The 15,629-nt window shown below is 35.0% G+C and overlaps 1 protein-coding gene across 9 annotated transcripts in view; it reads right to left on the bottom strand.

The window, feature by feature from the left end:
• FAM135A (family with sequence similarity 135 member A) overlaps window positions 1–15,629 on the bottom strand; it is a 131,869-nt gene that overhangs the window by 95,213 nt on the left and 21,027 nt on the right. For all 9 annotated transcript variants that reach the window (XM_032340398.1, XM_032340389.1, XM_032340390.1 and 6 more), the window contains exon 4: window positions 13,357–13,436. In XM_032340398.1, coding sequence (XP_032196289.1) covers window positions 13,357–13,436 — 80 coding nt within the window. The remainder of the gene's footprint in view (window positions 1–13,356; window positions 13,437–15,629) is intronic.

Below are 15,629 nucleotides of genomic sequence, written 5' to 3'. Positions count from 1 at the left end.
GTTCCTGCCCCTTCTTCAACTTCATAGAAGCCTAAAGGTTTATTCCATGAAGAAGATAAAACAAAGGCCTTCTGAACTGAAAGTCATGTGGTAAAACTGAGAGTACCAGTGTATGAACACGGGCATACTGACTGCTGAATGCGGAGATACACACTCCTTCTCTACTGCGTTTCCAGAGCCTGGCAGTTAGATATTTACTCTCCAGGAAGGAAATAGAAAACATCTTCTCTGGCATTTCAAGAAGTGTAAGGAATCTAAGATTTCATTCTACTTATAAGCTAATAAGTTAGCCTGTCACAGTTCCATGGGTGCTGGGAGAAGACAGGAGACTCCTGGGTCAGAGACAAAGGACTTTGTTACTTATAGGACAGCAAGCAGCATGAACTGTATGATCAATCACATCAGTTAGTTCCCCTTGTCCTTATTCACCCAAGTTCCATGGGGGGTGATACAGAGGCAAGCCCAGGTGGCTGCTACACATACAGTGGGTTTTAGGTCACAGCTGAGGACCTCTAAGCTTAGGAAACCTTAATCTTTTACAAGAAGCTATACGAAAACCTGTCTAATTTTTGAACTAGAGGGAGACATTTTGTTTATTATACTGTCCAGTAACCAAATCTAGCTTCTGATCCAGAGATACTACCTATATCTTCCAAAGCTCTTCACTAATATAAACATCCTTAAAAAGTTAGTCTGGAACAGAAGTCCTTTAGTGTCTCTGCTTACAAGATATACAGAAACATGGGAAAGCATGAAGAATTATTTTCAACAATATATAGAATAAAATCTGAGATTCTTCACATTTCTTGACACATGGAATCTGACCAACCCAATACATCTCTAACAGATATTACATGGATCTATTATAACAGAGGGGTGCCTGGGTGGCTCAGTGGGTTAAAGCCTCTGCCTTCTGCTCAGATCATGATCTCAGGGTCCAAGGATTGAGCCCTGCATCAGTCTCTCTGCTCAGCAGGGACCCTGCTTCCCCCCACCCCCCACTCTGCCTGCCTCTCTGCCTACTTGTGATCTCTCTCTCTGTCAAATAAATAAATAAAATCTTTAAAAAAAAAAAAAAGATCTATAGACAACTGACAGAAATTCCTTAGCAAATGGCTCACCAACATCATCCTATGTAAAGGTCAACGAGACAAGTCCCAACTATGCTCTCAGAAGTTCTAATTTTTTTTTTTTTCAGTCACGTATATACAACTGAGGACTATCAGATGCTGGAAGAAAGCTTCTACCATGCAAGTTAGGGACCAAAACAAAAACAAACAAACAAAAAAACTTGTAGGAAAAAGAAAAACTTAAATGCCTATCAATATTGTTCTTAGAGAAAAGATACTGTAGTTCATGAAACAAGAAAATGTTGCTGTGATAGAAAAACACTCAGAAAACAAGTATTTGGATTTTAAAAGAAAAGGAGAAGGGATCAAAGATAAGGAGGAAAACGAGGAAAGAAAGGAGGAAGACAGAGGAAAAGGTAAAAAAGGAGAAACAACAAAAGCAAAAAGCTCAAAAAGGGATTACAGTTGGAGAAATAAGTACAACAGAAAGTACAGAAGACAGAAATAGAAAAAAGGAGAAAAAAAAAACCCTAAAAATTAAGAGAACCAGTGATTATGATCCACTATATGAATGACAAAAGTTCCAGAAAGCAAGAATAGAGAAAAATAGGAGAAAATCATTAACAAAATAAGAAAATTTCCCAGAATTGAAGCAAATGTTTCCCAGATTAAAAGGACCCAATGAATACTCAGAGACCCAAGGTACATAATTACGTGCCATCAGGATACTAGAAACAAAGAGAAGATTCTATAAGATTCATGAAAGGGGGAAAAGGGTCACCCAAAGAGTCCACAATCAGAATGACTTTGGAATTCTCAATAGCAATGCTACAAACCTTTCAAAAGACGATGGAACATTATTTTCAGAATTCTGAAGAAAAGAGATTTCCAACCTAGAATTTTATACTTAACTAAACTTTCAAACAAGAGGCGAATGAAGACATTTTTAGACATGGTAGGGTTTCAAAAAGTTCCTATGCCACTTTACTCAACAAGATATTGAAATAGGATCCACCAAAATGAGCAAACCAAGAAAGAAAGATGTTAGTAAATAAATATACTGTGGAAGAGAGGCAAAGGGAATCCCTTGGCAGATGGTAAAGGAAGATTCCAAAGAATCTTCTGCCTTACTAAACATGACTAATAAATACTGGATTGTGAGCCTCAACAAAGAGCTATGTTATCTTCTTCTGCCTTAAAGAACATGACTAATAAATATTGGATTGTGAGCCTCAACAAACAGCTATGTTGATTGAGGTCCATCATCTGAAAGATCCTTACTGCCATGGTACCATTTTACCCTAAGAAGAAACACTTGGCCAGACTGGTTTCACTGCTTGATTTGTCTAAGGGTGCACTGATGAAGTTTCTTCCCTATTGACTATATCGTAAGAGGGCAGTCTTTTTATTGAACAGTTTTCTGCTTTGACCTGCTCCTGAGAATTGAAGGAGGAAAAGTTAAATATCAAGTTTAAATGCAAATCAGCCTACTCCATGTGTTGGATATCTAATACTTCATCACATTACAACCTTACCAGAAGTCCTGAATGTGGTGAGTTCTAAATTTCACACAATTCACTCCTGACCTTGCCCACTAACTTCCCCAAAGGGGAGTCTTAGAACTTTTTAACTATACAGAAACATGCCATAAACCAAAGATTCCACTTAGCTTTCCTTCAGAGAGCCTTCTTTTAATAGTAGTGATACTGCAGCTTTCTTATACAACTGGGTGTGCTTACTACTCAGTTTTTCCAGACTCAACCAGATATATACTTGGGTAACATTCATAGGTGATAAAACTATATAGAAAGGAAAAGAATGATTAACACAAAAATTAGGAGGGGTATACTATACAGGAGGCTTTTATGGTGCTAGTAATGTTCTATTTCTTTTTTTTAAAGGTTTTTATTATTTATTTGACAGAGAGAGATCACAAGTAGGCAGAGAGGCAGGCAGAGAGAGAAGAAGGGAAGCAGGCTCCCTCCTGAGCAGAGAGCCTGACGCGGGGCTCGATCCCAGGACCCTAAGATCATGACCTGAGCCGAAGGCAGAGGCCTTAACCCACTGAGCCACCCAGGTGCCCCGTAATGTTCTATTTCTTAAATGAAGGGTTGACTATTTGGGTATTCATTCTATTATTTAACAAAATAATATGTTATATGATCTTTAAAAATGTATGACACATTTCACAAAAAAATTTTAATTACTTATTATACAGTTACTGTGCCATGCATTGTTCTAAGCTTTGTAGACCAAACCAAAGAAAACAAACAAACAGAAAAAATACTTCCTTCCCTCATTTAATTCTCTAAGTTACATCTGTGCTGAGCATGACAGAGGATAGAGTGCTATGTTATCTTACAAGGGTAAACCTAGATTGTGAACTCAGGAAAGGCTTTGTGGACAATACAGCATTTCAGTTTAAACTATAAAAAAGAGTGAAATGAAGATAGACAGGAAGAGAATCTGAAGAAGAAAAAGAAACTTCTTGAAAGCAAGGTCCATGTCTCATACCTCTTAGTTCATATAGCATTATGTACAGGGTCAGCACTTATGGAGAAACTGGAACCCACGTACACTGTTGGTAGCAATGTAAAATGGTGTTGCCACTATAAAAAACAGTATGGAGATTCCTCAAGAAATTAAAAATAGAGCTATCATATGATCCAGTAATTATACTTCTGGGTACTTATCCAGAAGAACTGAAAACAGGGCCTTGAACATATATCTGCACTTCCATGTTTACTGCCACATTATTCACAATGGCCAAGTGGTGGAAACAACCTAAATATCATCAGTAGATGCAAGAGTAAAGAAAATCAGTTATATAATAGAATATTTTCAACCTTAAAGAAAAAAATTCTATACTACAACATATGGATGAACTGTGAGGACTTCTGCTAAGTGAAATAGGCCAAACACTACATGATTCTACTGATATGAATGATCTAATATAGTTACACTTATCTAAGAAAGTGGAATGGTGGTTACTAGGGGTTGGGAGGAGGGAGAAATGAGGAACTACTATCCAATGGTACAGAGTTTCAGTCATGCAAGGTTAAAAAGTTCTAGAGATCTGCTGACAACAATATGCATACAGTTAGTAACGCTTTGCCAAACACTTAAAAATTTGATGAGGGTAGATTTCACGTTACTTGCTTTTTACCAAACACACATACAAAAGAATAAGTGCCTTCCTCTGAAGTGTTAATATGTTATGATCCCATGCTAATTTATTTAGAGAAAGTCCTGAGGTTTTTGTCCTGAGGTAAATTTTAATCTTCCTAACATTCTGCAGTTAAATCGGGGATGCCCAACTATCACAGCGATCTGATTACAAACCTTTAATTAATCCTATTTTCAGGCCCACTCTTACTTCCCTTCATCTGCTATACCTCCCCTCAAATCCCTGAGGGAAGGTGTCCCAAAAGGCAGTTCAGCTCTCACTTCTGTTTTCTGTCCTGCAAAAACATCCTGAACTATTTCGCTACTCCTTCTTGTGTTTTACATTGCTATTACCAAAGAGTCAGAAACAAAAAGATCCAAACATATGTGTATAGTCTGTTTATTGTCTTGAATCTGAAACCTTCTCTGTTTTTTAGTATTTCCTAGATGATAACCTCCATCCATGTGGTTGGAAACCACATGTATCTTTTTCATTGCTTTAATTTAGGAGTCAGTACTACATCTTACACATAATAGGCCCTCAGCAAGTACTTACCAGATACTTGAACTTTCACTTAACTTCTTAATTTAGTGCCCTAACTCCTTGTTGAAAAGAACTCTATTTTCACTTTGCCTATCAGTTATCTGCTAAACCAAACATCAGATCTACAGTTTTAGAGACCGGTGATAGAGGCTTACAAACACTTAATATTAAGTCATGATTATTTATATTTTATATTTTATTCTTATCACTATCTTTCATATTTCCATTTCCTTTGGTTTGAACAGCTGGCATTGATATCTGTTATTTATTTTGTGAACAAGTGAGCATTCATTCAACTGTAACTTAATTAAGCTTCTAAAATATTGGGAACCAAGAGATAGGAACATAAATAAGAACCCTGCCCTTGTTCAGAGTTCCCCATCTAGTTTGAATAGAAACATTCAAGCAAATAATTGTACTACAGTGTGATAATCTCTTAACTCCCTATTTTGGAGGCTAAAGCAAATGCCAATGTAATTATCGCTATTTGTTATGCCAGGTAAAAAGACAAATAATGGAAGTGACAGAAAGAAACTAGTGAATCTAGCTAAAGCAAAATGGAGGCTTCTAATGCAAAATGGACTTAAGTTTCACAAGTTATACAAAATTTACTGAAAGCTCTAACTCTGATTTCCCTTCATGATTACTGAAATTATTCAGTTACTGTTAAGAGTAGTAGATTCCCGACATGAAATGAATTGTCTCTAGCTCTAACTTTTCATTTTTTTTTAAAAAAAACATTTTATTTATTTATTTGACAGAGATCACAAGTAGGCAGAGAAGCAGGACCCTGGGATCATGACCCAAGCCGAAGGCAGAGGCTTTAGCCCACTGAGCCACCCAGGTGCCCCAATTTTCTTCATTTTTAAAAAGCATTCTTCTTTAATGATACTTGATGTCTGATTGTATTATAATAAATAAATAATAATAAATTATAACATGCTAAGATGTAAAAGATGTTTATAGAAAATGTTATGAAACATAGCAGAGAAAACTTCTAACTGGGAGTAATCTACAGCTTAAAAAAGGAAATAATGAGGTAGAGAAAAGATGCACAAAATATGAGGTAAGTTAGAACACATCAAATTTGAGAAAATAGAAGTGGTTCCACAGGGAGAATCCACAAGAAGATGGTGGGAAATAAAGTTAGACATGTAGGATAGGGTCAAATCATGAAAAATCTTAACAATTCAGCAAAACTGTGAAAATATTTCAGTGGGTTTCAAAGGCCCCTGAAACAATGGTGGCTGAGAAAGGCTTAAGGAAACAACTAATAGGGGAGAAACAGATGATTGATTCTTCCATGTCAAAATATCTGAAGCTTTATTTCAAGTGGTCAATTAACTACTCCCAAGGCAAGGTAACTGGGACAACCCCTCCTTACTTTGAAGCTAGCCTTTATTTACAGACTTCCTTTTTTCTTGATATTAATTTGTTCTTGACTGCTATCACCTTTATAAAAGCACTGCATGGTGGTATGTAGGAATGCATGTACACACAAAGAATTTTATCCAGAATAGATGGCCTTACAAAATCTCTGGCCAAACACAAATAACTGGAAAGTAAGGAAGATTTGTCTTGTCTTGCCAGAAACTTAAGATCTTCTTTCTATATGCTGGATAGTCCTTTCAATTTTATAAACACTTCCCCTCTCATGTTATCATAAAAATGAAAATGCTATTTACTTGTTTTGAGCATTTGGAATCAACCCAGAGACAGAGCACATTAGGATTTAACTATAGTTACAAAACAGAATTTGATTGTTAGCAACACTGGTATTATAAACAAAGGATATACTTAACAGGTTAAAAGGGGGAGGAAAAGAGAAAATTTGAAAAAAGAGGTAAGATTGCTTATATCCCTATATTACAAAATAGGGTTTGTCATATTGGCTAAAATAGGGAATGGAGGTTTAAACAATATATTATTTAACAGTAACTTCAAAGTCAAAAAAAGATATGGAAATAATGGTATCTCTTCAAAAGTAGGGGGAAGGGAGGAGGAAATAGTTTACTATTCATTTGCATTCATCATACCAGGAAGTGAAAACATCTACATAAAGGAAACTATTAGAACTAGAGAAAAAGAACTAGAAATAGTTAAAAGAGGACGCATCTAAAAAAGTAACTATGTTTTCACTACAAATCTTTCTGGACTAGTAAGTTTTTTAACTACTTGTATTATTTTCATAAAATTATTTTTTTAGAAAGAGGGATGGGTAGATATTAAAAAGCAAATGAAACAATGTATGCTTCCTTAAAAATATGTATCATTATTATGAATGGTGAGTTGTTATTTGAACTTTTATCAAAATTGTACATAGTGCTCTAACATTTCAAACTGGGGCCAGTTTCTTAGAAGAGCAATGACTTCTTTGTTGTAGAAGTCTGAATATTTTCTTATTAATCAATTTTCAACAGCCCTATAAATACTCTGTTTTTTATGACTGATGCTATTAGAGATGACAGCTATTTCCTGACTCAAACCCCTCATTGTCAGCACAATTTTGTACTGGAAATAATTTAATTGTGTTGCAATAAGCTGTATAGTACCATCTAATTCCTACCACATCTAACCTTCCTTTCTGCAACTCACAGAATCGTAACTTCTTTTCTTCTTCTAAAAGTTTTTCAGAAATATACATAAAGGGATGCCTGGGTGGTTTATTTATTTATTTATTTGACAGAGATCACAAGTAGGCAGAGAGGCAGGCAGGGTTGGGGGAAGCAGGCCCCCCGCTGAGCAGAGAGCCCGATGCGGGGCTCGATCCCAGGACCCCGAAAGCATTACCAAAAGGCAGAAGCTGAAGGCAGAGGCTTATTAACCCACTGAGCCATCTTCCACACACTCATAAATTATCAGACAATGGACATTTCACAGTCAGTAACACAAAGTTAATAGTATTAGAAGCTGAGATAGCAATAATGACTGAATCTGGATTTACAACTAATTAAAAACTGACCAAAATTACAGTGTCAAGGAAAAAACCACTTAAAAAGAAAGTACTCTAATTGGGTATTTCTGAAATACTATTTGTCATGATTTTTTAAAAAAAAGGTACTCTGTAAATGACATTAATTACATGTAATATTTCTGTCATACAGATAACCTAGAAAGATCTCAAACAACTTAACCTTACACCTCAAGGTACTAGAAGAATAAATTAAGTCCAAAGTTAGCAGAAGAAAGGGAATAAGAAAGATCAGAGTGGAAATAAATCAAATAGAGACTAGAAAGACAATAAAAATGATCAACAAAACCAAGTGTTGGTTTTTTGAAAAGATAAAATCAACAAACCTTTAGCTAGAATGTGAAAAAAATGATTTAAATGAATATAATTATAAATGAAAGACACTATAACTAATACCACAAAAATACAAAGGATAAGATCAATCAATAAATTGCACTGGAATGGATAATTTTCTTTCTTTCTTTCTTTTTTTTTTTTTTTTACCAAGACTGAATCATAAAGAAACAAAGTCTGAACAGACCAGTAAGTAAGAGATTGAATCAGTAATCAAAAATCTTCCAACAAATAAAAGTCCAAGACCAGATGACTTCACTGGCAAATTCTACCAAACAGTGAGAGATGAATGAATACAAATCCTTCTCAAAATTTTCCAAACAACTGATCAGGAAGAAACACTTTCAAGTTCAATTTAAAAGGCCAGCACCAGGGCACCTGGGTGGCTCAGTGGGTTAAAAGCCTCTGCCTTCCGCGCAGGTCATGATCCCAGGGTCCTGGGATCGAACCCTGCATCGGGCTCTCGGCTTAGCAGGGAGACGGCTTCCCTTCCTCTTTCCCTGCCCGACTCTCTGCCTACTGTCTGTCAAATAAAAAAATAAAAGCCAGCACTAAACAGACACATGAAAAAATGTTCATCATCACTAGCCATTAGGGAGATTAAAATCAAAACCACTTTGAGATACCACCTTATATCGGTTAGAATGGCCAAAATCAACAAGACAGTAAACAGCAAGTGTTGGAGAGGATGTGGAGAAAGGGGAACCCTCTTACACTGTGGGTGGGAATGCAAGTTCGTGCAGCCACTTTGGAAAACAGTGTGGAGATTCCTTAAGAAATTAAAAATAGAGCTACCCTATGACCCTGCAATTGCATTACTGGGTATTTACCGCAAAGACACAGATGTGGTGAAAAGAAGGGCCATATGTACCCCAATGTTCATAGAAGCAATGTCCACAATACCCAAACTATGGAAAGAGCCAAGATGACCTTCAATGGATGAGTGGATAAAGAAGATGTGGTCCATAGATACAATGGAGTATTATGCCTCCATCAGGAAAGATGAATACCCAACTTTCATATCCACATGGACGGGACTGGAGGAGATTATGCTGAGTGAAATGAGTCAAGCAGAGAGAGTCAATTATCATATGGTTTCACTTACTTGTGGAACATAAGGAATAATGTGGAGAACATTAGAAGGAAAAGAAAAGTAAAGGCGGGGGAATCGGAAGGGGAGACAAACCATGACAGACTGCAGACTGAGGGTTTTGTGGAGTGGGGTGGGGGGGGTGAGCCTGGTTGTGGGTATTATGGAGGGTACATATTGCATGGAGCACTGAGTGTGGTGCATAAACAATGAATTTTGGACCACTGAAAAAAAATTAAAAAAATAATTTAAAAAAAAGGCCAGCACTACCCTCATACGTAAGCCAAATACACTACAAGAAAAGATTACTGGTCAATATCCTGATGAACACTGATGTAAAAACCTCTACAAAATACTAACCAAATTCAAGAGTACTTTGAAGGGATCATTTAGTACGGTCAAGAAATTTATCCCTGGGATGGAAGGATGATTTGATATATTCAAATAAACATGATATACCATATTAACAGAATGAAGGATAAAAGTCATATGATCATTTCAGTAGATGCAGAAAAAGCATTTGGCCAAATTCAACATACTTCCATGATAAAAATTTCAATAAAGTAGGTATAGAAGAAATGTACCTCAGCATAATAAAGGCTATACAGGATAAGCCCACAGCTAACGTAATAGCCAATGGTGAAAAGGTAAAATCTTTCCTCTGAAGTTAGAAACGGTGCCCACTCTCACCACTTCTATTCAACATAGTACTGGAAGTCCTAGCAATAGCAATTTGCCAATAAAATTATAGGCATCCAAATAAAAAAAAAAGAAGTAAAATTATCTGTGTGCAGATGACGTGATCTAAAGACTCCACCAAAAAGTTGTTAGAACTAATGAACAAATTTGGTAAAGTTGCAGGATACAAAATCAACATATAAAAATCAGTTGCTTGGGCACCTGAGTGGCTCAGTGGGTGAAGCCTCCACCTTCAGCTCAGGTCATGATCTCAGGGTCCTGGGATCAAGCCCTGCATCGGGCTCTCTGCTCAGCAGGGAGCCTGCTTCCCCCTCTCTCTCTGCCTACCTCTCTGCCTACTTGTGATCTCTGTCAAATGCATAAATAAAATCTTCAAAATAAAAAATCAGTTACTTGTCTATATACTAATAATGAACTATTCAAAAGAGAAACCAAGAAAGCAATCTCATCACTGTGTTATTTACCTGAAAGTAATATAACATTATATGTCAACTATACTTCAATAAAAAAATAAATAAAAGGTAGCTGTTCTGTGCATGCTTATTTCATAAATGCAAAATCACTCAATTATTTAAATAAATAAATAAATAAATGAGTAAAATTGCTCAATTATTTAAAACTGGGAGAAATTCCATTTTCAATAGAATCAAAAATAATAAAATACTTAGGAGCAAATTAAATCAAGGAGATAAAAATGTGTACATTAAAAACAATGACACTGATGAAAAATTAAAGGAGACAGAAATAAAAGGAGAGATATCCTATGTTCTTAGATTGGAAGAATTAATATTGTTAAAATGTCCACACTACCCTACGTGATCTATGGATTCAATACAATCTGTAACAAAATTTCAATGGCATTTTTTCAAAGAAACAGAAGAAACTATCCTAAATTCATATGAAACCACAAAAGACTCTAAGTAGCCAAGTAACTTTAAGAAAAATAAAAGAAGTTAGAGACATCACACTTCCTGATTTCAAGGCTATATTACTAATAAAAAGCTACAGTAATCAAAACAGTATGATAATGACATAAAAACAGGTATACACAGACCAATGGAAGAGAATAGAGTCTACAAATAAACCTATACACACATGATCAACTAATCTTTAACAATGTACCAAGAACATATAATGGGGAAAGGATAGCCTTTTAATGGTGCTGAGAAAATTAGATATCCACATGCGAAAGAATGAAACTACACCCCTATCTTATATCACTCACAGAAATTAACTCAAATTGGATTAAGACTTAAATTTAAGACCTGAAACCATAAAACTTCTAGAAGAAAGAAGGAGAAAAGGTCCTTGACACTAGTCTTGGAAAGGATTCTTTGGATTTGACCCCAAAAGCAAAGGCAAAAATAAACAATTAGGATATGTCAAACTACAAAGCTACTGCAGAGCAAAGGAAATCATCAACAAAATTAAAAGACAACCTATCAAACATGTAAAAATATTTGAAAATCACATATATCTAAGGAGATTAATACCTGAAAAAGAACTCATTTAGCTTAATAGCAAAAAAACAATCCGATTAAACAACTGGCAGAAGACCTGAATAGACATTTTTCTAAAGAAGATATACGGATGACTGAGAGGTCCATACAAAAAGGTGCTCAATATCACTAATCACCAGGGAAAATGTAAATCAAAACCACAAAGATGGAGTGCCTCGGTGGCATGGTCAGTTAAGAATCCAGCTCTTGATCTGGGCTCAGATCATGATCTCAGGGTTGTGGAGACTGAGCCCTGATGCATGCTCCAAGCTCAGCAGGGAGTCGGCTTGGGATTCTCTCTCTCCTTCTTCCTCTATTCCTCCCCTGGCTTGCTCATGCATGTGCACTTTCTCTCAAATAAATAAATAAATAAATAAATAAATAAATAAATCTTAAACACACATATACCCACAAAGGATATTAGCTCATACCTTTTGGAACTGTTATTTTCAAAGTGTCAAAATATAACAAGTACTCGTGAAGGCATGGAGGAAAGAGAACCCTTGTGCACTTTTGGTGGGAGTGAAAACTGGTTCAGCCACTATGGAAAACTGTATGGAAATTCCTCAAGAAATTACAATTACAACTACCATAATGATCCAGCCCATGGGTATATATTTGAAAGAAAGGAGTGAGTATCTTGAAAAGAAATCTACTCTACCACGATCACTGCAGCATTATTCACAATATCCAAGATAATGGAAATAACCGAAGTATCTGTCAGCAGATGAGTAGATTAAGAAAATGTGGTATCTCTCTCTCTCTCTCTCACATACACACACATACATACACATAGAGGTAGGCAGAGAGAGGGATATCTTATTCATCCATAAAGATGGAAATCTTGCCATCTGTAACGATATGGATGAAACTGGAAGGCATTACACTAAGTGAGATAAGTCAGACAGACAAAGACAAATACTGCATGGAATCACTTACATGTGGAAATGAAATGAAACAAAACAAAACAAAAAATTTGATTTCATAGAAACAACAGAACTGTGCTTGCCAGGGGCTGGGGGGGCGGTGAGATAAATGGGTAGATATAGGTCAAATGGTGTAAACTTTCAGTTATGAATAAGCTCTAATGCACAGCATGGTGACTACATAAATAATAAAGTCTTGTATACTTAAATTTTCAAAGAGTAGATCTCAAGGGTTGTCATCACACACACACACAAAAGAGTGAACTATGTATGGTGATGGATATGCTAATTATCTTGATTGTGGTAATTATTTCATAATGTATATACAACAGATCATATTGTATACTTTAAATACATAAAATTCTATTTGTTAATTATTTCTCAATAATGCTGAAAAAATAAAAAGGGAGTCCAGAAAAAAAAGTCTTTCTATTTTTTTCAACTGGCAGCTTTATAAGATAAAATAGACAAGGGATTTAGTTTACCAGATTAAGGAAGTTCATAAAGGGAGGACCAAATCTGTCTTGTAATATTAATTATTTTAACCTCTGCTTTATGGAAAGTAGACTTACAAAAGTCCAACTGACAATAAATTACACCTCAATATGTATGCCAAGCCAAGAAAAAAGTACTTTCTGCATTTCATTTTTTAATTAGTTAACCCAGACCAAAAATATGGCTAAAAAAATATTCTCAAAGGCATACTATAAAACTATAGTAAAACACCTTTGTAATCATATATCAAATTATAGGTCCACATTCGCTGTGTATTTTTAAAAATTACATCTTACATGATGTAACTGACACGACCTCTACTTATGTTTGTTTTTGTGGAAATTTCACATACATTCTTTCATATGCTCATCATAAGAAATCTGAGAGAAAGACAAGGAACCTATAATCAAGCCTGTTTTACTGCGGCCTCAAATATATTTCTTATTATAATGATACTTGACAGTGTATTTGTAATTAAAAAAATAAAAACAATTAAAAGTTATTATTATCATTATAATGTTGCTTCAGACTTCTCTTAAAAGTTAAAAATATTCCTTGGCTTACCTGCTGCATGTAACAAACTGGCTTCTACTCTGTGGGGAACTCTTGGTGGAATTTTCATAGATGCACGTATCTGGTAAAAACTAAAGGAAAATAGACCAAAAAAATCATTTCAATATATATTTTAAAATATGCAAGCCCTAATTTCTATATATCTGTACATATTAAGTAACGAATTTGGTCTGCTTATATCAGTGTCCCATAATATTTTTAAAGATTTATTTTTTTATTTTAAAGATTTTATGTATTTATTTGAAAAAGATTGAGAGAGCATGAGTGGGGGGAGGAGTAGAGGGAGAGGGACAAGCAGACTCTGTGATAAGCATGGAGCCAAGGCCAGGCTCAATCCCAAGACTCTGCGATCACAACATGAACTGAAATCCAGAATCAGCTGCTTAACAACTGAGCCACCCAGACGCCCCTCCCATAATATCTATTACTGGTGAAAAACAATACATCATATCCACGTCAAATATTAGCAGAACTCAATAAGACCCAAAGGGAAACCAGCAAGTAAAAAGGTGAATGAGAAAAACAAAAGAACTGTATTCATATTTCTTACTTTAAATGAGAGAATGTCATAGCAACCAGAGGGATAATAAGACTTCTAAGATTTTCATGGCCTAATTTGGTTATTTATTTTTTCTTTTAAAACATAATAAACATAAATTATTCTTAACCATAATTTTGAGAAAATACAGATTTAAATTTTTTTGAAAACTGGCTTAATACTATAAATTACAAAACAAAGACATGTATTTGGTTTAAAGAATTTGGCATTTTTTCAAGGTCAGAGCTATTTGTTTATATACTTTATTTATTCTACAGGCTTTTATAATACTTATATCTATATATAGAACTCAACCAATCATTAGTAATAACACCTTATATAGAATAAATAATTGAGGTAAGCATTAGGTTTGTGTTTTAACATTATACTGCAAGTATGTTTATATAATAGAGGATACACACATCTATACACACACATACACACAAAAGACACAAAGGATTACTAAAAGCTAAATCAAGATAACAAATTGGGATTAGTTTAGATGTACACAAGGAATTAAATATTTTGTTTATTTTTATTTAATAATTTCCCAGGTAGTAATTTAAATTATCAAATTTATAAATAATATAAAGATTAAAATACATAATTATATTACTATTATTTACTTATAACAAAGTAGAGCATTGAAGAGAACATGTGGTCAAGTCACAAAGCCAGAATTAAAGAGGAGTGAATGAAAGGCTAGCCGATTAAATCTATAACCTTGAAAGTGACAATTTGGCCTTAAAGAAACAAGGCAAAACTCCACAAACAGAGAGAGGTAATTAGTTGAGATTAAGATAAGGTCAGATTGAAAATATGAGATGACTAAAACCAAAAATCAAAGCGGAATCACAGGAGCCTTGGAACCAGAGGAGAACAAAGCTTTCTAGGAGCTATTCAACTTCCCATGCTGAGAATTCCAACTAAAGATTAAGTAAAATATAAGAAAACATGTGCAATAAGCTCCTAGACATAGGTCTTGGTAATGATTTTTTTGACTATGACACCAAAAGGAAAGGCAACTAAGATCAATAATAAGCAACTGCAACTACATAAAACTAAAAACTTTCTGCAAGGCAAAGGAAACTCAACAAAATGAAAAGGTAACCCACTAAGTGAGAGAAAATATTTAAAAATCATATATCTGATAGGGGGTTAATATCCAAAATTATTATAAAGAACTCTTACAACTCAATAGCAAAAATAAAACAAAACAAAAAAACCAAAAAAAAAAAAAAAACCAACCCCACAAAAATAAAACAAAACAAAGCCCAAACAATCTGATTAAAAAATGGGCAAAAAAAGGGTTCCTGGATGGCTCAGTTGCTTAAGACTCTGCCTTTAGCTCAGGTCATGATTCTGGGTCCCGGGATTGAGCCCTGCATGGGGCTCCCTGCTCAGTGGGGAGTCTGTTTCTCCCCCTCCTTCTGACTCTGCCTCCACTTGTATGCTCTTTCTCTCAAATAAATAAATAAAATCTTTAAGAAAAAATGGGCAAAAGATCTAAATAGACATTTTTCCGAAGAAGCTATATAGGTACATGAAAAGATGCTCAACATTACTAATCATCAGGGAAATGCAAATTAAAATCACAATGAAAGGTCACCTCACACCTGTTAAAATGACCATCACCAAAATATCAAAAGATAAGTGCTGAAGATGTGGAGAAAAGTGAACCCTTGTTCACTGTTAGTGGGAGTAAAAACTGGTGCAGCCACTATGG

The sequence above is a fragment of the Mustela erminea genome, chromosome 4 (genome assembly GCF_009829155.1).
Source record: "Mustela erminea isolate mMusErm1 chromosome 4, mMusErm1.Pri, whole genome shotgun sequence".
Classification (NCBI taxonomy): domain Eukaryota; kingdom Metazoa; phylum Chordata; class Mammalia; order Carnivora; family Mustelidae; genus Mustela; species Mustela erminea.
The sequence above is the reverse complement of the archived record's forward strand: the minus strand, read 5'-3'. Positions and strand labels throughout refer to the sequence as shown.